The sequence below is a fragment of the Myiozetetes cayanensis genome, unplaced genomic scaffold (genome assembly GCF_022539395.1).
Source record: "Myiozetetes cayanensis isolate MyiCay16 unplaced genomic scaffold, myiCay2020 scf7, whole genome shotgun sequence".
Lineage (NCBI taxonomy): Eukaryota > Metazoa > Chordata > Aves > Passeriformes > Tyrannidae > Myiozetetes > Myiozetetes cayanensis.
In genome coordinates, this window is record NW_026087964.1 from 5,982,064 (window position 1) to 6,004,730 (window position 22,667).

General features: G+C 46.6%; 1 protein-coding gene across 4 annotated transcripts; it reads right to left on the minus strand.

Moving 5' to 3' along the window:
- Positions 1–63: 63 nt before the first annotated feature.
- On the minus strand, positions 64–22,667 carry MFSD10 (major facilitator superfamily domain containing 10). 4 transcript variants are annotated; one of them, XM_050338002.1, is made up of 14 exons: positions 22,516–22,667; positions 22,159–22,231; positions 19,810–19,999; positions 18,565–18,661; positions 15,230–15,333; positions 14,060–14,218; positions 12,658–12,846; positions 8,163–8,271; positions 7,655–7,766; positions 6,254–6,362; positions 4,149–4,255; positions 2,673–2,720; positions 1,218–1,307; positions 64–860 (listed from the first exon to the last, which is right to left on the minus strand). In XM_050338002.1, the coding sequence occupies exons 3-14, from the start codon at positions 19,978–19,980 to the stop codon at positions 839–841; spliced, it is 1,317 nt and encodes a 438-aa protein (XP_050193959.1). In that variant the 5' UTR covers positions 19,981–19,999; positions 22,159–22,231; positions 22,516–22,667; the 3' UTR covers positions 64–838. The 4 variants fall into 4 exon arrangements, with proteins under 4 accessions (XP_050193959.1, XP_050193957.1, XP_050193960.1 ...); XM_050338000.1 differs by having other exon boundaries at positions 4,165–4,255; positions 22,516–22,666; XM_050338003.1 differs by lacking the exon at positions 18,565–18,661 and having other exon boundaries at positions 4,165–4,255; positions 15,230–15,301; positions 22,516–22,666.

Below are 22,667 nucleotides of genomic sequence, written 5' to 3' on the forward strand. Positions count from 1 at the left end.
AAAAGGGGATGTTCAGATCAGGTGGGTGTAAAGAAGTGTAATTAACTGACCATAAGGCTTGTACAATGTAACCGTTTATTCATAATGCAAAAAGAACAGTGCTTGGTCATCAAAAACATCACACAGTATTAGAAATATAAAACATCTCTCCAGATTTAATTGTTTATTAAAACAGCCCTCCTGTGCCAAAGTACCAGTGGGGCTCAGGAAGCCTGTAGTGCTTCTTGCTTTTGTTTGACCGTCTCGTTTGAAGGCGTTGATGCAGCGTTTGCAGAGATGTCGTACCTGCTGTACAGAAACCGCCCGTCAGAGCAGCCTGGGGGTTCCTGCTGTGCCAGCTGAGCCCCTGCAGAGGCTTCGCTCAGGGGCAGAGCCCCCTGTGTGCTCCAGGACCTTGGGAACGGCACCTGGTGAGTGAGGAGAACTCCAGGCCTGTTGCTGTTGTGCCTGTCTCTGCTTCTCTGATGATCTTAATGCCTTACTCAGTTGTTTGTGGGGGAGGTGTGTGTCTGTTTTGTTCTGTTTGGTTGGGGTTTTTTTTGTTTCTTTTTTTTTTTTTTTTTTTTTTTTTTTCTATTTGCAAAGCCCACCTGGCTGGGAGGGCGTAACTGCTGCCTGTTGTTGCTGCAAATGGTCATTGTGTATCTCTTTCCAGAAGATCAAAACATTCCTATTTGCTCAGCAGGGTCAGGTGCCAAGACTCAGGTCTTGTAGGAGTCTCTGGAAGCTGGTGAGAGTTTTGTGGTTCCCTCCTTACTCCTCCTTTATCCGCTGTTTTATAGACCCCAGTAAAGCAAAGGGGACAAGGAACAAAACTCCACAGGCAGTGAAGCAAACCTCAGCCCCAGCCAGCCAGTAAACTGCAAAGGAAAGGGGATTTTCTTGTTAGTGCCCTTGACCCTGCAGATGTGTAAGTGCTTCAAAGCTGCTGCTCTCACAATGTGGAGAGAACACAGAATCACTGAACCCTTGGTTGGGTGAGCCAGAGCACCACTTGCTTTGTAAAGGGCTGCAGTCAGGAAATGGGTTCTGGCTTTGCCTCAGTCTTCAAGCTCTGAGTCGCTGTGTGGCCGCTTCCCCTTCCTCTGTCCCTCTGCCCTCACGGCTCAGGGGAACTGACCCCCACACAGGGGGTACCTGTGCTCCTTGGGCACTTCCCCGTCCCACCCCGGGCTCTGTGGTGCCAAAGGGAGGAGGGGGCAGGAGCCCACACTCACCTGCAGCCGACAGGATGGGTCCCAGGGCTCTGGCCAGGGCTCCCAGGCTCCTCAGGATCCCCATGACTCGTCCCTTCTGGCTGGCAGTGCCTGTGCGAGGACAGTGTTAGGCTGTGTGGAGGTTTTGTTTGGGACAGGGACAGTGTGTGGGCAGGGCATTGCTGTAGGTCTGGGAGCCTTTTCTTTTGGAGGTACTTTCCACATGTTCTTCCCCGCCTGTCACTTCACACCCACTGCCCACTCTCTGCTTATTTGCCCTCCAACCGAGACAATCACGGCTGCTTCGTTGAAAAAACACCAGGGCTTGTCACGAGTGCTTATCCACCCCACCAAAAAAAAACATGTTAAAAAACCCCTGAAAACAAAAAAAGCTTTACATTGTACACAAGATTTTCTGAGGAGGCACAGGTGTACAAGAAACATGGAAGTGTGAATGCAAGTTAAGTAAGAGCAACATCAGTGGCATTAATGAGGAAAGCCTTAGTTTTCCACCTCAGCAGGCACTGCAGTGCTGGCAGCCAGCTGACCCAGAGCTACAGAGCTGTGTCATCCACGGATGGCAGCACAGCTACAGCTGCGTTACAAGGTCACATAGCAACCAGTACCAGAAGGTTTCAGAAGGTCCCTTGGAAGGTCTCCTCTAAGGAATGATTTTCACTGCTGGCAGGGATGGTTGGTGTCTCGTTCAGAGAACCCAAGCTGTTCCCTGCTCACTGCTGTCTGTAGTCTTTGTCCACTCTTCTGCTCCCTAATCACCACCAGCAATAAGGTTGCTGCAGCTTCCCCAGCCCCTTGGAAGAAGCTGCTTTACACAGTGCAAAATTACTGTGATGCTGATGGTCACTGAGCAGATCATTGCTGTTAGTGCTGGGACAGCCCGGGAGTGTGGGCAGTTTGCAGAGACAAGTACGAGCCTGTGTGGGGGTTCCATACCCTCCCTTGCAGGATGTTTCTGAGTTTCCCAGGGTCAGGATATTGTCAGGATATCCCCAGCAGCCCCACTGAGCATCCCTTCTGTGAAGGATGCTCAAAGAAAAGGCTGTAGCACTACCAGCCTCACACAGCTGGTTTGCCCACCCCAGCCAAGCTTGGTGGAACTACATCCATGGATGGGTGGCTGTGCAGGGATGGAGCAGCAGGGATGTGACTGGATTTAGCCTCACCCTGCAGGGGTGGCCATGGCTTTGGGGTTACACACCTACAACAGGGAGCAGCAGCTGGGGGAACACTTGCATTCCCGCTCTCCTTGTTAATGCACGGGGAAAGGTGCCTTTTATGAAGCCAAGCAGCAGCCCAAGCCATGGGTCCAACACTTGGATCTAAGGTGGACCAAAGCCACGAGCGATCCTGTTGATGCTCCACTAAAGTTGAGGTCAGTTCTGTACTTGAGCCAAGTCCAAACAAAGGTCAGTGATGTGGCCAAGGGTGGCCAGTCAGAGCAGGAAAGACACTCACCATAGCCTGACACCACTGCTGACAAACACGGGATAACAATGGCTGCAGCTGGAAAAACCCACAAAAGAGACTGTTAATGAACAGCAGAGCTCAGAACAGTTGTTACAAGAGCAACAGTGAAAAAAACATGTGGCCCAAACCCGTTACTACTGCAGAGAAATATGCTGAGCTCTGGGGCAATCGACCAACACTGAGTCATCAGGTTTAATCCAGTGCAATAATGAAAACACCCCCTCAAGGCCAACCTGCACGAAGGGCCCAGAGCTGGGAGTGCTCTGAGCAGATGTTTCACATTAGTAACTCTCACTCTGTGAGCCCACAGGACAGGGATGGACAGGTCAGATCAGCCAACTGGTAGTTTTCCAAAGCTCTCTGGTCTTATCAGGTGGAGCAGGGAATGGCTCATGTTCCAAACAGACAATGAAGGGGCTGTGCCCAGAGTGACACTGTCCCCGTGCCTGTGGCTTTACTGTACTCAGGGATGAGAGAGGCAGCCACGTTCTGTCTTGGGAAATAAGACAGTCATGTCCAAGAAGAAAAGGTTACAAAATTTTTGGACACAAAATCCAAGAGCTGTTCGGCAATCGCTGCCCTCTTACTGAAATAGGAGCCTTTTCTGCCAAGAGGGAAGCGCCTTAAGCCTACAAAGCAGAATCGTTTCTGGGAAGGGAAGGACAGCTGGAGAGCAGGAACAATGGACACATTGCCTTAACTGCCCCAACTGCTGGGGCAGAGGGAGGAAGAGAGGAGGAAGAGGCTCCCCACAGAAGCATTTCTAGCTGGCTTAACTGGGAAGAGATGGAGTTTTCTGTCAAAGTAAGGGACCTGGAGAAGACTCAAACATGGTCAGACAAAATGAACACCTCCTCTCACTCCTCACCTGTCAAGCACACAGCTGGCCATAGAAAAACGAACTACTCCATAGATGCAGTTTGTGGTTTACAGTTTGCTCTTAAATCAAGCTGTACCATGCAAAAGAGAAGTCTTCTACTTTTGTAACTGGTCATATTTGAAGCTCCTTAACACAGTTAGCAGCACTGGCAACACCTGAAATCTCTTTTCAGACAGGGACTGCAGTCGATGGATGCAACTGTGCAGGGCTCCAGCCTGTGGCCTAAGAAATAACGGAGCCACTATGGAGAGATAAAGATGTGATGTCTCCCTTCTTTTCCTGAGCTGAGCTATTCAGTGATTATTTTGTGTCTAGGTCTGATAAAAAGGGGAGGAAACACCACCCTCAAGAGCTCTCCAGTGAGACAAGACAACAGGAGCACCAGGGATGCTTCCAAATATTACCATGACAACTTCCTGTGATACAAACAGCACCAGAAAAAAACCAGGCACTGTTTCTTCCATATTTCATAAACAGAAACAGCAGCTTTCTGCCACTTATAGTTTGAAATTAAGTAAGTGCATCTTTTTTAACAGGGTGAATAAATACGGGAAGGAAAATGCTTTGTGCTTAGCTGGCAGTGCCTTTTGATCAGCTCACCGAAGGAGTACAGCAACAGTCCAACACTCAGCATGGTCACATTTGCAGCCCATCCAATTAACAAGAAAGCTGGAATCAGCAACATAATAGCCTGCAAAATGAATGAGTCACACGGTTACATCTCAGCCCTGCTTGTTAAAGCCTGACTCTAGGGGTCCTGCCAGTTCCCTTCCGCTGATGGGACAGCACGGAAGTTAGAAGCAGAAAGCCCTTTCTTCCCAAGTAGGGATTTTAAAGTCACCTGGATGGCCACACACCAGCACAAGACACTTTTCTGTTCCCTCTCACCATCACATGACTGCAGACCACATGCAAGTTCTCTCTATCACAGAATTTTTTCCTCTTGTTCTGTGTTGACCCGGACAGAAATCTACCTTTAACTCTCCATCTCCTGAGCTGGCACAAGAGAACAAAAAGCTTGTGTGCAGCAGGGCTACAACTCATCTGCTATTTCTCAGCAGTATTGGCTGATTCTATCTTTAGCTTTCAGATTCTGTATTTCTGTAGTCATGAAGAAAAATGGTGGGGTGCAAATGGCAGCTGAAATTCAACAGCCACCCGCCCACCCCACCCAAAAACCATTCTTCATCTCCTCCAAGAGCTGGACTTCAGTTCCCCTGTGATGTCTCCCTGGCTTACAGAGCTCCTGCAGAAAAGGCAGACCAGATCTGCTGTGTGTTTGATAAAGGAGGGTATTCACTGCCACTGAGTGCCTCATTTCAAAGATTCAGTTATAAATGAGCTACTGTAACCACTGTGCTGAGAGGCCACCTTGGCCACATGCTGCAGATTCACAGATTGCCAGAGTAATTCAGCAGAAGTGGAAACTCCCACAAAACCCACTGACATCCATGGCAAGAAGGACCCAGGGCCAGCAGGTCTCTGCACAGGGCACGGGGTGTTCTTGAGAAGCCCCCAGCCCAACCAACCAACCATTCTGAGATAATGACACTTCTCAGGGCAGGGAAGAGGAAGGAGTATAAAATCAGTGGGTCAAAACTCAGTGTGCACAAACTGCAGGGCAGAGCCAGCAAATGCAGCAGGCTGGCCCAGCACGTGGAGAAAGCTGATGGGGAGGATAAAGCAGCAGGAACACGGAGTGTTCATCACAGGGAAATGCTTCCTATGTGACACAAGCACCGTGCCATTAACTTTCTCCTGCCAGGGAGCAGGGTGGAGATTGTTTCGCTAGCAGAAATAACTTTCAGAAAAGCTGAGTTGATTCACTGGAATGCAGTGCAGTTTGGAAATCGTTTTTTACCCTGCCACCACTGACATCACAGGCATCAATGTATTATACACTGATGGAGGCTTTCACAGCCTAAGCAAACCTCTTGCCAAGTAGTCAGCAGCAGTTCAGAAACACCTGAAACCTGCTTTGTTGAGCTCCACACACAAATGTAAAGGACAAGACATCTCTACTGTTCCCACAGCTGTAGAAGCTGCAGGAAACTGTTCCCTGTCATCCCAGTACAGCAGCTGCAGCATCTCTAGGAAGAAAGAGCCAAGCAAAACAAAGCAAAGTACACTTTTGTCAGTGAAACTTCAGTCTGAACACTGGCACATGCTATTGTTACGTGTAATACTGATGATCACAAATCAAATATTGGAAGAAGAATCTATTTCTCTCTGCCCACCAGTGAAATACACTCCAAGGAAAGCCCATCAAGCACAAAGATGGCCAGACTGAAAATCATTTCCCAGAAAGAGAGTCAGAGACCAGCTCTGAAGCACCTTTAGTAGTTTCAATGTCTGCACTGCAAGAGAAGTCACTGAAACAAAGCCTAATCTTCACAACATTTTAGGTAGCTTGCACAGATGGACAATCTGTTCTCGTTCCCTCATGCAATTAAATATGAGGGACACAAAGTTTCAATAATATTGTTGCTGATATGGTAAGAAATGAGCTAATGCTCCAAAGTTTAGACTGGTAAGTGCCCACGGTCTTCAGAAGTCATTTAGCTGGATAGATGAGACAGAAATTTGATTTGACAAATACAGTTATAGCCTCCAACTACCCTCCACTGCACCTCAGACTTTACAAATCGGGTTTGTGGGGGGAAAGAAATAGAAATATTATTTTTTTTACCCTTTTTACAGCTCTGATTTCATTTCCTGGCTTGATTCGGCGAGCGTAGCCTCCCTGGATTGCAGCCATTGTTATTCCAATAAAGAAAAACATCTTGCCCTGCTGCATGCTGGAAGGGAGGCAAAAACACACATTGTGGAGTCACGCACGGAGCATTCCACCCTGGGATCCACAGGGCCCCTGAGGACCCTTCCCCAAACCAGGGAAAGAGAAAATGCTTTCTGGTGCTCTGACAAGCGGTGCAGGCTCTTGCTGTGCTGACATCGGTTTCCAAGGCAGGCAGACAGCACGGAGAGGCCTCCAAGTCTTGTTGGATAGATGGGACAAGTGCTGGCAAATGCTGCAGCCCCGTCACACTGCTGGGGTGCAGTTTAGGTTAGTCTAGTTTCTAGGGGGGCCCACACAGAGTCACCACATAAATTGTACCAGAAGCACAGGAGTGTTGGTTCCCGAGGAGCAGCTCCTGCAGGGTTTGATGGAGGTCACCAAGGCACAAGGTGGGCACTGCCTGGAGGGGATCATGTGCTGCACCAGGAACGTGGTGACATCACTCCCTCCACCCTTCAGTGTTTCCCCAGTTTTCCTTGTCACCTCTCTCACCTACTAAACTGAGTGGACATTCTCAACTGACAGCTCTCACCTCCATGACAAGGTTGCTGTCCCACAGCACTCAGCTGTGGATCCCATTTAAGGCCTGTCCTCAATGGACAGTGCAGGAGAAAATTCAGTGCACTAGAAAACCTCTCCTTGGCACACATGTACTAGTTAAGACACAAACTGTAATGAAACACAGGCAGGGAAAGATGAGACATCCCCCTGAGAATTGCTCAAAGGGAAGGGCACACACGGGGATCAAGCTGCAAGTTCACGTTCCTGGCTGGAATTCTTCCTATGACCTGGCAGGAAAAGTATTTCTAGCTGAGCTGCTGTTAATGGATTCTGTTCTCTTCTCTAGTGTTTGACATGACTGTACACCACATGCAATGCAGAACTCTGATGAGCAAATAAAATAACACAGCCATCCCTCCATCCTTTGCCTCTTTGAGTTTTGAGATTTGCCCTGACACTGAAAAACTCCACTGAGCAAGAAGAGGTTTTACAATAATCAAAACAACTAGCCTGGCTACACGTATTTCAGGAGCTTTAATTTAATTTTGTATATTGATTTCCTCTAGTTATTAGAAGTTATAGATTATTTCCTTTTATGATAAACAGTGTGCCTATATTTTCATAAATTGTCCCCTCAAAGCCCAGGTTTCACTGAACACAGGGGTTGCTTTCTAAGTGGTTTTACTAATGTCATAAAGCCTCTCTTGAAAATACAAGAAGAGACCTTAAATCAACATTTTGGAAAACATCCTAGACAAAATATACAACATTTGTACTTCAAGTGTGCTTTACCTGCTGAAGTGGAATCTCTGGTGAGTGAGAAAACTCAGTGTATACTCCAAGCCAGAAAACAGGAAGAGGTACAGGAAATAAACCAGGCCCAAAATTTTGAGATTCTGAAGATCTAAACAAACAAAAAAACAAACACCAAGGAGGTGGGGAGAAAACCATGGTGGTGTTTTTTCAAACATAGCTCGAGAATATAACCACAATAGTAGAGCAACATTTATCAAAAGCACAGAGAAAAGTCCTCACCTCAGATGCTCTTTTTAAATATCCACACAAGACACGCCACCACAACGTGAGTTCTGCCCACTACACGCTAACCTCCAAAACCTTTGTTTGGGAATAACAGCACCAAGGTCCAGTGGAACTTTCAGTTCCCTGTTCCTGAGTTAGCAAAGTAGGTTTTAACTGAGCTAACAGAGTGCTGCTTCTGACACGCTTTGAGTCAAGTTTTCCCTTAAAGTTTTCACGTACAGAAAGGCACCCGGTGTTACTGTAAACAGCCAGCACTTACTCTCCTGGGAAGGGGATTCCTTTCCTCGGGTGACCGCAGAGAACTGAAATAAAGCCAAAGGGCTGAGCAAGTCGACTGCTGCCTGAAATCCAGATGTCACAGAAGAGACCTGATCAAAGGCAGAAAGAGGTTTATTTAAAGACCTACTCTAATAACCTCTGCAAGGAACTGGCAGTAACGTCAGATGTGCTTCTACACCTACACAAATCATCTGAGATGAAACAAGGCACCTGGCACGGGGATTTGAGTGGCTCCCAATAACAGCCCAGACTTTCTGGACCCAGAACTGGCTCCAGCACTGTCATTGAAAGATGGAGCATTGACAGCACCTTTCACTGAAGACAGAAAACAGATTCTTCCCCAGGTTCTTAAAAGGCAGAAGAGGCTTGTGCTCCACAGCCTCAAAGGTGGCTTTATTTGGTTCACCTTCTGCATAATCCCTCATGTCCGAAGAATATTTACTGGGAAAATAATGGCACATCTGCCTGCAAGCTCGCAGGAAGCTGAGGATTTGTTCCTGTGCTACAGGTCAGAGACCAATATGTGCAGCGAGTGAAACACCAATCTGTTTTGGTACTGGTTGCTCTTTTAGCCAGCCAGTGACACCTCCTGGGGAAGAAAAGGAAAATATAATTTTTAGAGACATTCGATTCTGCCCAGCCACACTGTGTGGCTTTTTAAAGAGGAAAATTTATTTTATAGCGTTTCTAGGCCTTGTACTCTGTACATCTCAGCCTAATTATGCACCTAGTGGCACTCTCCCTGTTCCATATCCACAGGCACTTAGGAGATGCTTAGTCTTCCCTCTGTAGAGAATTTAGATTTTTATTTGTTTTTTTTTTTCATTCTAAATTACAGAAAAGTAAAGAAACTACTAAGAGAAATAAAGTCTAAATTCTTAAGGAAACCATCCTTTTTAAAGTAAGAGATTTTAGCCTGTCACTTTGCACAGCAGTCACAGGAAGAGATAAGACAGGTTCAGGAATCCCGAAGAATCCCACGTGGTATTTCACGCCTTCAAAGCACTGCACAGGCTTTATCTGATGAGCTTCCTTCTCTTCCCAGCTAGGGAGGGAAGGAGGGAGCTATCGCCCCTTTGACGGCAGAGGTTAAAGGTCCAATTATCAGTGGAACTTAATCTCAGTGCATGACCTGAGGGCTCACATGGGCTGGATTTAACAAAGCTGTAAACAAATCAACCTTCAATAGGGTATTAACATGAGCCCTGTCTTGTTCTGATGGAACTTTGAGTCTCCCTTTAGTCTCACAACAGCAGCCAGTTCAATATACCAGGCTGGGTTTGTGTAAAGCCACAAAGTACAGGGATATTTATTTCCCCTCCCACTGCACGTACTGCGGGGAGTAAACAGACACGCCCAAGAAGTTTGCCCGTGCTTTTGAAAAATCTGTGAGAGGATTTCCTGAAGCTGGCTTGTAGCAATCCTCGGTTCCTGCATTTGTTGGCACCACAGAGCTTGTTTGCACTGTAGCAGAGAGAATCTGGTCACCAGCAACCCTCTGCAAGCACGTTTGCTGGTAATAAAAATGCCCTGTAGTTTGTACCCATTTTGAGTTATTATCCATGTCAGACAGGATGCCAAGCTGCCTTGTACTACAAGGCTGATTTTAGTTTGGTGCATCCATTTAAAATCTTGAGTGTTTAGTGAAATATATACGTAAGTATTAGATTTGTTTAATAGGCAGTTTGTGTGTGCACACCTACATTTCTTTCAGTTTCTCCTCTCTTTGCCATAGAAACAGCGGTCTAGAAGTAACTTCATCCACTGGTTGATAATGAAAACACTGTCCTAAAACTGACTAGAGAGCTTCATCATCCCCAAATAACAAAGTACAACACTGCCAATTTCAGTCCATGCCTGCAGCTGTATGAAGCTTAGATTGTTCACAGGTCCAAAATCTGCAACATTTCTATGCTTATGATTCATTACTCCCAAATGGCTCAATTTTACTTCATGATCACCCCAGAAGTCACCTTGAATGGTGACTTTTTTCACAGTGTCTTTGTTTATTCTGTTTTCCTCTGATGCAGAGAGACTCAGTAACACGTCTTGAAGGCAGAGTCCAAGTCGGGAATGCAGCCTGAGCCTTCCAAGCTGCAGCCTTACCCTCCAAACCAGACACTGTTTAGTATGCAGAGAGCACAGCTCTGTCTTTCCAGAAGTCTGTCAGTGATGCTGCATAGCCCTACACACAGTCCTTTAGCTGGACACCAGAAAAAAAGAGTTGTAAGACCCTCCCTCCAACCAGCAGCCTTGACCATGACTAGCTTAGCTAAAAATTAACTCAAAAGCTCTTAAATAGGACAGATTCCACCAGAGACCTTTCTATTCTTCCCTTCTCCCAAACAGGCCACAGCAGGAGCTGTTTTGGCTACCTCACATAAGGGCAGAGTCTGACAGGTAAAAAGCACAGTTCTCTGGTCTCTCTTTACCCAGTCAACTCATGGAACAATTGAGGAAGAGAGGAAGGAGGATAGTGAAAATTCTGATGTCTTTGAATGAAAACTCATCCTTGTTCCCCCTCTGCCCCTCCACCTTTCCCTTTCTACAAGTTAATTCCAACAGGAATCCATGTGAAATACTTCTCTCCTGTGAAAAGTGGACTGACAGAGAAACAAGGGTATAGTGAGAGCACAGCAAATCTCAAGGAAACAGATGTCTGATCCCATGGCACATCCTCCTACCAGTTATCATTTCCCCTCTTTTTACAGCTTTGTCCTTCAAACATATCCTGCTCCTGTGCTGTGGGAGCACCTGCTCCAGCTCAGCCCAGCCAAGTTCCAGAAAGGCAGCCAACACACCTGCCTTTCCTCTGCCATCCACAGGCCAAGGAAACTGCTCCCCTCCCACTCAGAAAGGGAGAGGAATTACCAAAGAAGAGAGCAAAGCAGCCTAATAAGTGACATTCCAAACATGCTGGAACACATGGGGCCACTGCAAGCTGAGAAGAGATGGCACACGAGCACCAACCCTGAGACCAATCACAAGAGGCCCCAGAGCCAGACAAACAGCTCCTTTGTCAGCAACCAAACACCCCATATGTGCTTTGTGTGACTGGGACCTGACCCTGGGCAGCACCTCATGCAACCCCCACTGCTGCACAGGGACAGAGCCCTGGGAGCAGCAACAGAGCCCTTCTTTTCTTACCAAAATCCAGTCGTGTTGGCTAACACAGACCAGCTTATCAGAACTCTCCAGAGGACATGAAAGGTGGAGGGACACATGAAGTCATCACAAAGTCCTAAAAGGCACTGGAGCCATTTAATCACTCTACAGCAAAGGGGGATTGTTTATAGAATAAAGATTCGCTCTGCAGCACTTCCCTACGTCAACGTGTTGCCCCCACCCCAGAGTGTGCAGCTCTAACTAAGAACAGGATTTTATCCAGAACGTTTAGAAACAGCCAAATAGGAAAGAGGAACAGATGACACATGGAATAAAATAGCTGTAGTGCTTGGGAACACAATGTGAGCAGCTGACTTCACACTGGACACAACCTGCTGGGAAACACTCAGGGAAGGTTTAAAGTTGTGCCCTGGTAGGACATTGCAGGCAAAATTTCCTGAACAGTTCTCAGTGTCAAATGGATTTGGCCACCAAGCACGCTCCAACAGCGGAGTGCTGCTTAGAAACCAGGGATGATGAGAGTTTTGGCCCCAAAAAATCCAAATAATCACTGATTTTTAGCACATGTAGGTATTTTCTATCTGTAGAAGAGAGCACAGCTCAGAAATAAGTAGTTTGCTACTTTAGTGTTCAAAATATTCAAAAATCACAAAATCTTCTGACTTGGACGGGACCCACGAGGATGATCGTGTCCAGCTCTTAAGTGAATGGCCCACATGGGCATCAAACCCACAACCTGGTGTGTGATCAGCACCATGCTCTAATCAGCTGAGCTCATCTCAGGGTCATTCAAACAAAGACAAGATAACAGTTAAGAAACTTTCTAACATATACTGGCCAAACGAAAGCAGCTCCAGCCTCTGAGGCATTTACTTTTATGATGAGCTGGAATTCCTCCCCAGGGAGTCCTTGTGATCATAGTTTAAATTTCACTGTCTCCCTCCCGTGCTCGCATTAGGTTTTGAGACATTTAAACCCGACACATCAAAAGTAGCAGTTAAGCAGCCATGTTAACTGTATGTCTCATATTACACTGGGAAGGAGATGGGAACATCCCAAGGCCAGGCTGGATGAAGCTTTGATCAACCTGGTCTAGTAGAAGGTGATCCTGCCCATGCCAGGGGGTTGGAACTAGTGATCTTTAAGGACCCTTCCAACCCCAAATATTCTGTGATTCTATGACCATGCAACCACTTTGACACCAGCCTGAATAATAACCCCAATCCCAGGAATGGGCTAAATTTCTGAGTAACTGGCTAAGCCGTTGTTTCCAGTATTTCAACAATTCTCAAATCCCATTTTTACGAAAGAAAAAAACCCACAGATCCTGAGACTGATGGTCCATTTACCCGTTTTTCCTTGGGAAGTGTCTCTGGAAGTAGGAAGAAGATGAACACTAAATCAGCCACTGCAAAGAGGAGTGCTAACAGTGCTGACTGGAGATAGAAGACTTCTCCTTTCTCTGTCTCCATGGCGAGGTAAGCACCGATCATGGGGCCCAGGGTAAAACCAAGGGAGAAAGCAACACCAATCATGGCCTGCAGGGATACAGAGAACACAGACATGGAGCTTTAGACACCATTTCTTTCCATTTTTTTTCATTCAGGTAGCTCAGTTCTGAAACAATTTGGATTTCCTGACATTTTCCTTAAAGAAATGCAACCAGACACAGACCCTCATCAGCCCCGTGGTGTAGGGAGGCACAGCAAAGAGCACAAGGTGTGAAAAAACCATTCTTTCCAAATCACTGGGTTTATTTTCTGACCAGTCAGGGAAGTGGCAGGAACAGGCAATGACCCATCACAGTTTGGGAGCAGCATCAGTCAGATGCTGTTTGCTTTCCAGAAAGCAGAATAAACATGCCTACTCTGCTTTGGAAAAGAGGAGGATATAAGCCATATGGATGTGAGCCATGCTTTGTACTAAGTGACTTACTCTCAGGCCCTAAAAATAGGCCCTGACCCATTTTATTTACTAGTGCTGTATGGCTATCTCTCTCCTCAAATAAAAAATATTTTGGCTCAACCAGGACTATAATAAATTGCTTGGAAAATCCATTAGTTATTACTGTGAAATCTAAAGCCTTCCCCTCCCAAGAAGCAGCTGTCCCACGTAGTGGCTTATAACAATCTGTTAAGAGAAGTTTGGGCCCCCAAGGTTTTTAAAAGACATAACTGGTAATTCACAGGCCAAGTTCAGCCTGCAGGGTGTTTCCATCTGGGCCACTGCCTTCTGGAAGTGGAGAGGGCAGCTGCTCACACTACTTGCTGCTCAGTCAGCCAAATGTCACATCCTTTACCCGCTGAGCTCAGATCCTGTGCCAGTGCAGCATCCAAGGAAGTCAGGGGGCACCCTGTGCTGTGCTGCTGTGCTTCCACAGTTTGGGAAGGGGAGATAAACAGATTGTCCTGTAACTGACTTCCAGCTACCAAAACTGGACCATAAGACCTTTTGATTTCGATGCTATTCTAACAAGAATTAAAGTTAAGCAAGAGCAACAGCTCTAACACTTAAACAGAGTTCTTCCACCTCCAGGGCATCTGTGTTTCACGTGTAGGTGAAGGTCATTGGCAAGCAAAGTCCAAGAGCTCTCAGCAATATGATCTGGCATCTTTTCAGAAGCAAAGGAGTATGAAAAGTCATGTTTTCACTTGATCAGTGAATACACACCTGAGGAAGACATACTGAGGACTTCAAATCAGTAAAAGTTACCTGGTAAACCTAAACACACACCCCAAAAGTGTAACTCACCATGCCCTTGCTCCGTGCTTTTGGAGAGTGCAAGTCAGCAATTATAGCAGTGGAGAGGCTGACATTCCCTTTGCTTATTCCACCTACGATCCTGGAGAGAAGAAAAACGCCAAAAGTCCTAGAGGCAGCCCAGAGTGAGTATGATGCTATCAAACCCATCTGCAGAAGCAAGAAAGGGTTCTTTATAAAGCAAAGCAAAGCTGATATATAATTTCTGCACATTTCCCAGCTAAACATTTAATTTTTTTTGATTATATGTTTTCAGTGGCTGCTTCAAAACCCATGCAACATAAATGGCTGAATACACTCGAACTGCACTCTGTCCTGAACAGTGATGTAAAAGAAGTAGAAACAAGTCCATACAAACTTCATGTAATTCTGATATTTCCAACAAAATCAGAAGAGCAAAGTTCAGTGCAAGTTAAAGCAGTCCTGGGCACAAAACATTTCTGTACATCCCACTCCCTTTGTTTCCAACGTCAAGAGACACCTGAGTTCAAAATAAGAAGAATTCACGTTCTAGCCCTTAAATTTCAAAATCAATCATGAGCACAAATGTTTATATAATTAACTCCCCACAAGCCTACAGGATGTGGGTATTTGTATATCCTCCACAGCCAAGTTCACCACCTATGTATGCACTTGCTGTGCAATTAGAAACCCACACTCTGACCAGCAACAGAGAAAACATCTTGGAGATTGTTCATGTTCGTAAGAAATACATCTTGCACTGCTGTAGAGCCCATCCTAACCAACAATTCCCAGGCTCTGTGAAGCAGGTCATGAAATGATCAGCACTCTTTAGTCACCTGGGGAGCTAAAATATACAGGGATTAAGTCTAACATTTCTAAAGAGAGCATCTGAAGTCATACTCTCATACAGAGGGGAAAGGGGCTTTGGAAAACCACAGAGACAGGTAAGTATTTTGGTGCCCTCTGTGTACAGTTCTGGATCTGAGAAGCTCAGCTTAAGCATTGCATGTGGAAGTCTGGCCAAGTGACTTGGAAAAAAACCAGTCAGCAACCAACAGATCCAGGACATTCAATTCTAGGACTGGATTGTGACTGTCACAGTTCACACACAGTTCCATTTCTGTGCTAACCACAAGGTCTTAGTGCCTTCCCCTGCGTACTGAGATGCCGTGACTAAAACCAGCACGGGACACTTACCACTGTCATCAGGATGACAGGCCTTCTGCCCAGGCAGTCTGACACAGCACCAGTGAGGGGAGAGGAGAAGAACTGTAGGATGGAAAAGATTGAGCCAATCAGACCTAAAAGAAAGAGATAAAAGAAGTATATTATCATTAGACTTACTGCCTTCATCTTAAATACAAAGACAGCTCACCTGTTCTGGACCTATCGGACCATCTCTTTTAAAAGCATGAAGTTAAATGTAAAACAGCTGCTATAAAGAACAGCTTTGTCTCTGAAACTAAGCCACTCTCAAAACACCAACCTTGCATCGTTATTTAACTGAGGCAGCAAATACAGACAGACCAGATACCCAGACAGACCAAGCCATAAACTGGATGATTTACTGGCTACTTCACTGGTGAGAAGGGGTTTGGAGCTCACTGGTTATAAAGGAATGATGATTTTCCAATGCTTCCCCAGCTGACTACGTACCTTTTCTGTTCTTAATGTAGAGATAACACAGTCTTTAATAGTCACAGTCCTTTTAAGATTTTTTGATTATTTGAACCTGATTCTGTCACAATTAGTTTTTCTTTCCTTTTTATCATGGAAAGAAGGACTTAAGCACTGCTGTTGGTGAGGCACCTAACAGGTAGAAGTGATCCAACAGACTCCAGGAGTCTTTGAAATCTGCCTCCGGTTTCTGTGATCTTTAATTCCTCTTTTCTCTTGCCATTTCTAGCTTTGCAGACTTAATAATTTGCACTACACTCTCAACAAGCAGACAAAAGATGCCTTGCTGTCAGTTTGTCTCTAAAGGAAAAACTGGGTTATGTGTCTCAGATCACTCAGCTATCAAAGATTTAAAAGGCAGAGGAGAGACAGACCAGAAATTCTGCTCCCTTCAACTTTGAGGGAGGCAGATTCTTGATACTGAACACCTTGTCGAGAACAGCTGCTTGTGATAACTCAGAGCTCAGAAAAACCCCCGTGTAAATCTTACAGACTGGCACAGTGGCAGTTTGTGGCAGGCAGTTCTCTCCCTCGTGTTTCTAGCACTGTGCAAACACCCATCCATGCCCAATATTTCACAGCCAGCATGCAGCAAACGGGCTGTTCCACTGGGGGGACGAGCCGGGGGCTGAGGGGGACCACGGCACCGGCAGTGCCCTCACCCACCCTCCAGTGTAGGTCCCAGGTCCATCCAACACATGGGGACAGAGACAGCCCTGGAGACAAGGCCCAGGTCCCAGCTGAAACACAGCTCCTGAATCACAGGGCAGAAAACGTGTGGGTGGTGACTGGTCACAGCAACCAAGGGCTCTCAGGACCTTGTGTGGGCAGAGAAGGTTTCTGCCCTAAAAAGGTTGCAGTTTGAGCAAAGATGAAGGAGAGAGGAATATAATCCTGAGCTGGGAGAAACAACAAGATGATCTTGCAAGTACCTTTCCAATCCTGTGCTCCTTGTGGCAGAGGGGGGCAATGAATACAGGCTGCAGGGAGACTGCCACAGCCTCTGCTTAACATCACAAGTGTAATTAAACTTTCCACTATCAACATTTAAGGTGCATTCAGACAAGATAGGCTGAGGCAGGAGCTGACCACAACTAAAATGGTTTGTCCATCTTCCCCTGCTTCTGCAGCCTTGGTCAACTCTCCAGTGAGTTAATTCAACTCAATCTGGCAGAAAAATAATCCAGAAAAAAAAGAAAAGAACAAAAATTCTGCTGGTTTAGCAAACCAAATGGCTCATTAGGAAAAGCTGCCATCAAAGACAGCAGAAGAGATGAAGCCAAATGTGCCAGATACCAGGTTAATTCAGCCACCTTGTCTGCACCCTCACTGGCTGTGACTGCCAGGTAATCAGTGAACAGTCCCATCCCTGCTTCTAAATAGAGTTCTCTTAATACTTTTTAGAAGCCTCAGCTCACTAAAAGCAGAGGGTCCAGAGGATCTAACTAAAATTAACCCAGTCACTCTCACATCTTCATACTCTCAAAGCAGTTTCCTCACAACTGTCTGGATGGCAAAAAGCCAAAAGAGTCTCTGCTGTGTAACATGACGTATATGCTGCTGGGTTTCCCTCCCTTCTCCTGCTGGAGCTCATCCACACCAGTGTCCTACTGACAGCAAATGTTTCTGGGCCCTGCAAGGCAGCAGCTCTGCTGCTTTTAATAGGACTAATGAGATTTAGAAGCAGTGCTGCTTCTAAATACCCCCCCAAGGGGGAGGCAAGGCTGGAACTCACAAGTTTCTATTTCCAGTATTTCCTACTGATTGATCTCCAATCTTGTGCATATCAGTTGTGAAGGGAGAGCAATTTTTGTGACTGCACCAGGCCCAGCACAGCAGTATCCTGACCCCAAGCTGGCAGTCTGACAGTAAGGAACAGCAGGCCTGTATTTCTGTAACAATCTGTAGAGCAAACTGAGCAAGATCATAGGATAATTCAGGTTAAAAGGGGCCTCTGGAGGTCACCTACTCCAACTACCTGCTCTTAGGGTCAGCTGTGAGGTCAGAGCAGATTGTTCAGGGTTTCACCCAGTCAGGGTTTAATAATGTCTAAAGATGGAGACTAAAAACTGCTCTGGGCAGCCTGTTCCACTGACCATCCTCATTGTGAAAACATTCCTACCTCCAGTCTGAACCTCCCCTGCTTCTATTTGTACCTTAGCCTCTCCTTCTCCCCCCATGCCCCTCAGTGAAGAGCCTGGCTCTCCATGACCTCCCCAGAGGTGCTGGAAGGCTCCAGTAGCTGCAGAACAGCCCAGGACCCTCCATCTGCACAGCCCCCCAGTGAACTCCCCTCAGTGCACGGACACCTTTCCTTGGACTGGGGACCAAAACTGCATGCAGAGCTCCAGATGTGGCCTGACAAGTACTGAGTAGGGGTGGTGATCACTTCCCTTAATCCACTGACTCTGCTGCTGCTCAGGCAGCCCAGGAGTTGTTGGCACCTTTGCTGCCAGGGCTGGCTCATGCTCAGCTGCTCCCCAGGGCCCCCAGGGCCTTTCCAGCAGAGCTGCTCCCCACCAGGCAGTGTCCAGGCTGTATCATTGCAAGGAATATTCTTTCCCATGGGCAGGACTTCAAATTTGTCCTAACTGAGTTTCATAAGGTTCCTGTTAGCCCATTCCTGCTGCCTGTCTCAGTGTCTCCAAATGACAGCGATGGGGCTGCCCAGCTCTTCACTGCTACCAGTGTGGTGTAAACAAAATCATTTATGGTCTAAGAGACACTTTCTGTGTTACTTAAATCTAAATCTAATAACAGGCAAGTATGCCTTTTGTATTTCTTGTCATTCTTCACATCAACACCACAAACAACTTCAAATGAATGCTGGTTTTTTGGCTGTTTGATTTCCATACCTCCAAACAAGACACTGTTGTATTTCCTCTCTGGAGGTATCCCAGCCATCCCTGCAAACCAATCCACACCACGTTGCAATGACAAATAGAATCCATCCTGAAAAACAGATAACAGGGAAACAGAAGCAGGAAGGCAGTCTCTCTGGTTTATTTTCAAAGACAGCATAAGAGCTTAGCAAACTAGAGGCAATGTTAGATGATTCCTTCCCTCCTTCTCCCCACAAGGGAAAATTTCTTCACTGATCAGTTGTCATAGGCTATGAATAGCTTAAATTTGGCATGCTAACAGGCAGCAGATAATTGGGTGTATGTGTTTGGGTGGAGGAATGTCTGAATTTGAATGTTTTTAAACCATCAGGCTCACTATTTGCTAAATCCTGAACTGAACAGGCATACCTTGAATCTTTCAATTAATAAAGCAACATGAGACACACTCTACCCCACTGCAAATAGATTATTCAGCCTGGGAGGACCAGGGGACTGTAGGTCCAGAAAGAAAAGGCGATGCAAAAAAAGAATGGTTCCTGAGAAGAGGAGGATGACTTGAAAAGAAGAAGGGGGCCCAGGAAAGAAGGTGAAGATCTTGGCTATAGGAAATACACTGGAAGTGGGTGAAGACCCTGGAGATCAGAGCCCACTGGTGAGGGTCAGAGATAGGGCTGTAAGAAGGACAAAGGCTACAGCTGGAGTGGGGTTAGGAAGGGAATGAGAGTCGGAGGTGTGGGCTGCAAAAACAATTGTCTCATGACAACACCTTCACCTTGAGCAGCAACACCTGGGTTAATGAGCACAGCTGGGAACCAACAGGACTTTCTGCTCCCTGTTCCCAGAACAGCAACCAGCTCCCTGCTAAGGATGGAGCTGGGATGGAACACAACACTAGGGGTAGTATCAGGTGGGATCAATCTCTGTGGTTGTTAGATAAACTCCAGGATGCATATCCATTAGGAACTGTCTCACCACTGACATCAGTGTAAGACACAAAAGCACTGGTATTTACAAGGACTAGTCCCTGAGAAATACCTGGATTTTCCTCAAAACAAATCCCTCATTTTAATGAAAAAGCAAGAGCGAAGAGTCTCGTGCAGGTTCACAAACAAATTCAGCCCATGAACCACTTAAATGTGCTGGGTAATCATTAATCTGCCTACAGCTAATTGGTTTGCCCCGAGGCAAGTGATTTTTCTGCCACTCCTCCCTAAATATCCTAACATTTTCTGCGGGCTGACTTTCTCTGCTCCTTACCTCAGCCTGGCTGTAATAATCCAGGATGGAAGGAAACAGTGGCAAGATGAGAGCAAATCCCAACAAGTCGATGAACAGTGCCAGGAAGACAATTGTAATAACACGATTGCTGTTCTGTTCCTGCTTGTCATCCCTGGAGCTGCTGCTGGCTCCTCTCTCTGGCAGGGCCATGTTCCCAGGTGCTCTGCTTCTGAAAAAAGTTACATTTATATCCAGTCAACAGGAATTCTGCAGGCCTTTCAGCAGAGTATCTTGCTGATTCATTCTTGCTTTCTACAGACTTCACAAAAGTCAATATTAGCTCTGGCTATATTAAGCTGTCTGGTTTTCAAGGGAACAAGAACCTCAACTTTCTAGTGTTCATTATCAGCTCAGCACCAAGTCTGCATCGAGAACAGGCTACAAGTGCAATAAAATAACAAACTCTGCTATAGGAGAATCTCAAATAAAACACGGAACTAAGGAGCATTTGAAGTGAGCAACATTAATACAATGTTCCCAAATGTTTCCAACTCAGTATTACAGTAAAATAGGTAAGAAAGGGCACTCTATTCCAAATATTCACCTTCAAGTAAACAATAGTTTATTTATGCCTCCAGTGTATATGAGAAATGACCAAAACAATAACAAATTTAGAAAAGAAAAGGCAGACATCCTAACTGTTGCACAAATGCTGTCTTCAAGATAAATCCCAGAGAGCAACAGCAACTCAAGAAACAACACAAGAAACTTTGGAAACTTGATTTTGTCTTTCTTTCTGTAGGTGACAGCCACTGATAGGCTGTATGAGTTGGGGCATCAAACAATTAAGGCAGCATTTTTGTTTTGACAGAAATATCAGAATTATCAACTCTCTTTGATAATACTCCAAAACTGTCCTAAAGAAGGATGCAGGCCATATATCACTGAGTATTTAACAAAAAGAAGCCGGTCTCTATCCTGAAAGAACACAGGGTTTCAACATTTCAACACACATCATAATCCAGGAGTAATGCAGAAACCATGGACTTCATAAACTCCAGACTCATGAAACAATACAGGATATCTCAGTCATAAAACAAAGAAATTTGCAGTCCTTTCTACTGCAAAAATCCCTCAGTGTTTGTTGCACTAAAAGAATAAAAAGGAGACAGAATTTAATCCAAAGCCAATTAATACAAAAATATTCATTAACCTTGATGAGTCAGGAGTGAAAACAATGAGCAATTCTTAACATAAATTCTATTCCAGACCAGACACGCCACATGACATATACTTGTGCACAGAACACCATATTACACTAACTGAAGGTCATAACACTTTGTCATGCTCCACAGTAAATATTATTGTGACGTTTTCTCTACCTGTGGATTCAGTTTATTAGCCCTGAACCATTATTAAAGTTCAAATGCCATGAGGTAAACAACCATGGCACAGGGCCACCTGCAATCCACTTAGCAAACTCCTGGCGTAATGCTCTTAACCAAACTGGTCTGATCACTGGCAGATTTACGTTCAAGATCCTTTTATTTAAAAGGGTAAAACATCGTGGCTACAAATATTCAGCATTAATTGCTTGCCCAAGAGCATCTGGAGCCAAAATAAGCATTCCTTTGAACAAATACTCTCTGGCCCAGCCAGCAGATGAGGGATGGGTTCATTATGGGAGATTCTATCGTTGATCCTCACAATTTGTTTATTCATCCACTGAATTGTATGACTAAGCTGAACTTTATTCCAGGGTTATTTGAAGAGGGTAACATCCTTCACACCATACCCTCATGAACATTTTGGCTAGTGTGCAGCTTGAACCCCTCGATGCTTGCACTGACCTTTCATTCTGCTCCAGTTCTGGCTACGTGGTTGCAGTTTCCCTTACGCAATATCCCAAGGTACTACATGTGTCTGTCTGCCTTTGTGCTCCATCAGTTTTGTTGTTCAAACCTCTCCATGTTTTTTACTAGGCAGGAAACCACTGAACACTTTACAGGCCCTGGCATCCTGTCAGCAAAAACAGAACACTTCACCTCCACCACGACATCTGCTTTCTGTGAGGCGTGCTGGGAGAGGATTTTCAGTTTAGGGAAGTTGTTTCTCTGGCCACGTGTGTCCCTGACACTCGCTGGCCCTGCCTCGGCTCTTTCCAGCCTTCCCTCTGGATTCCCCGTCTGTGTCTCATCACTTCAGCCTCCGACCTCGTCAGTCCGGGGGTTGATGCCGCGCCCCCCGGGAAAGGATCGGCAGCAAAGCTGGTCCTGCCCTAACGCACAGACTGAGATTTGTAATCTTCCAGCATTAAGAATTCCATTCTTCTGAGGGGGTTCTTACCTCCACTTTTCCCCCTCTGAAATTCCCTGGGCCCGGCTTTACCTGCTGAGCCTGGAGAAGGCTCCTCTGACTCCTTAACACAGCCCCGATCCAGGTCAAGGGCAGGCGCTTCGGGCTGGGGAATAAAAAATCAAAGAGCGGTTTCCCGGAGCAGCCCAAGCTCACAGGACAAGCGGGGCCGCCGGGCGGGAAAGGGGCGGCCCCGCAGGGATGCGGCGGGAGGAGCCGCCATCCCGTCCCGTCCCGTCCCGTCCCGCCGGGAACACCCGGGCAGCGCCGGGACCCGCAACCCCTGCGGGTGTCCCTGCCCGGCCCTGCCCCGCTCCCCCGGCCCTGCCCCGCTCCCTGCGCCCTCCCCGCCGCGGGCAGAGCCCGCCCCGCTCCGGGACACCCCCGTACCGCTGCTCCGGCTGCTCGGGCGGCCCCCCCGCCTGCAGGAGCCTTCCCTGGGGATGCTGCGGGCGGGCGGCCGCGGCTCCTCCCCGGCCCTCGCTGCGCCCCGGCCGCCTTCCTGTTCCGGCGGGGATGGAGCCGCTCCCGGGTCCGCGCCC

Bases quoted from the DNA above. Each gene is read 5' to 3' on its own strand.
- MFSD10 (XM_050338000.1), bottom strand. From the start codon at position 19,980: ATGGCCCTGCCAGAGAGAGGAGCCAGCAGCAGCTCCAGGGATGACAAG. The intron at 6,363-7,654 runs GTAAAGCACACT...CCTCCCTTCCAG, and splicing joins CAGAGATTCCACTTCAGCAG to CATGCAGCAGGGCAAGATGT. The intron at 2,721-4,164 runs GTGAGCTGATCA...GGGTTTTTCCAG, and splicing joins ACTGTTGCTGTACTCCTTCG to CTGCAGCCATTGTTATCCCG.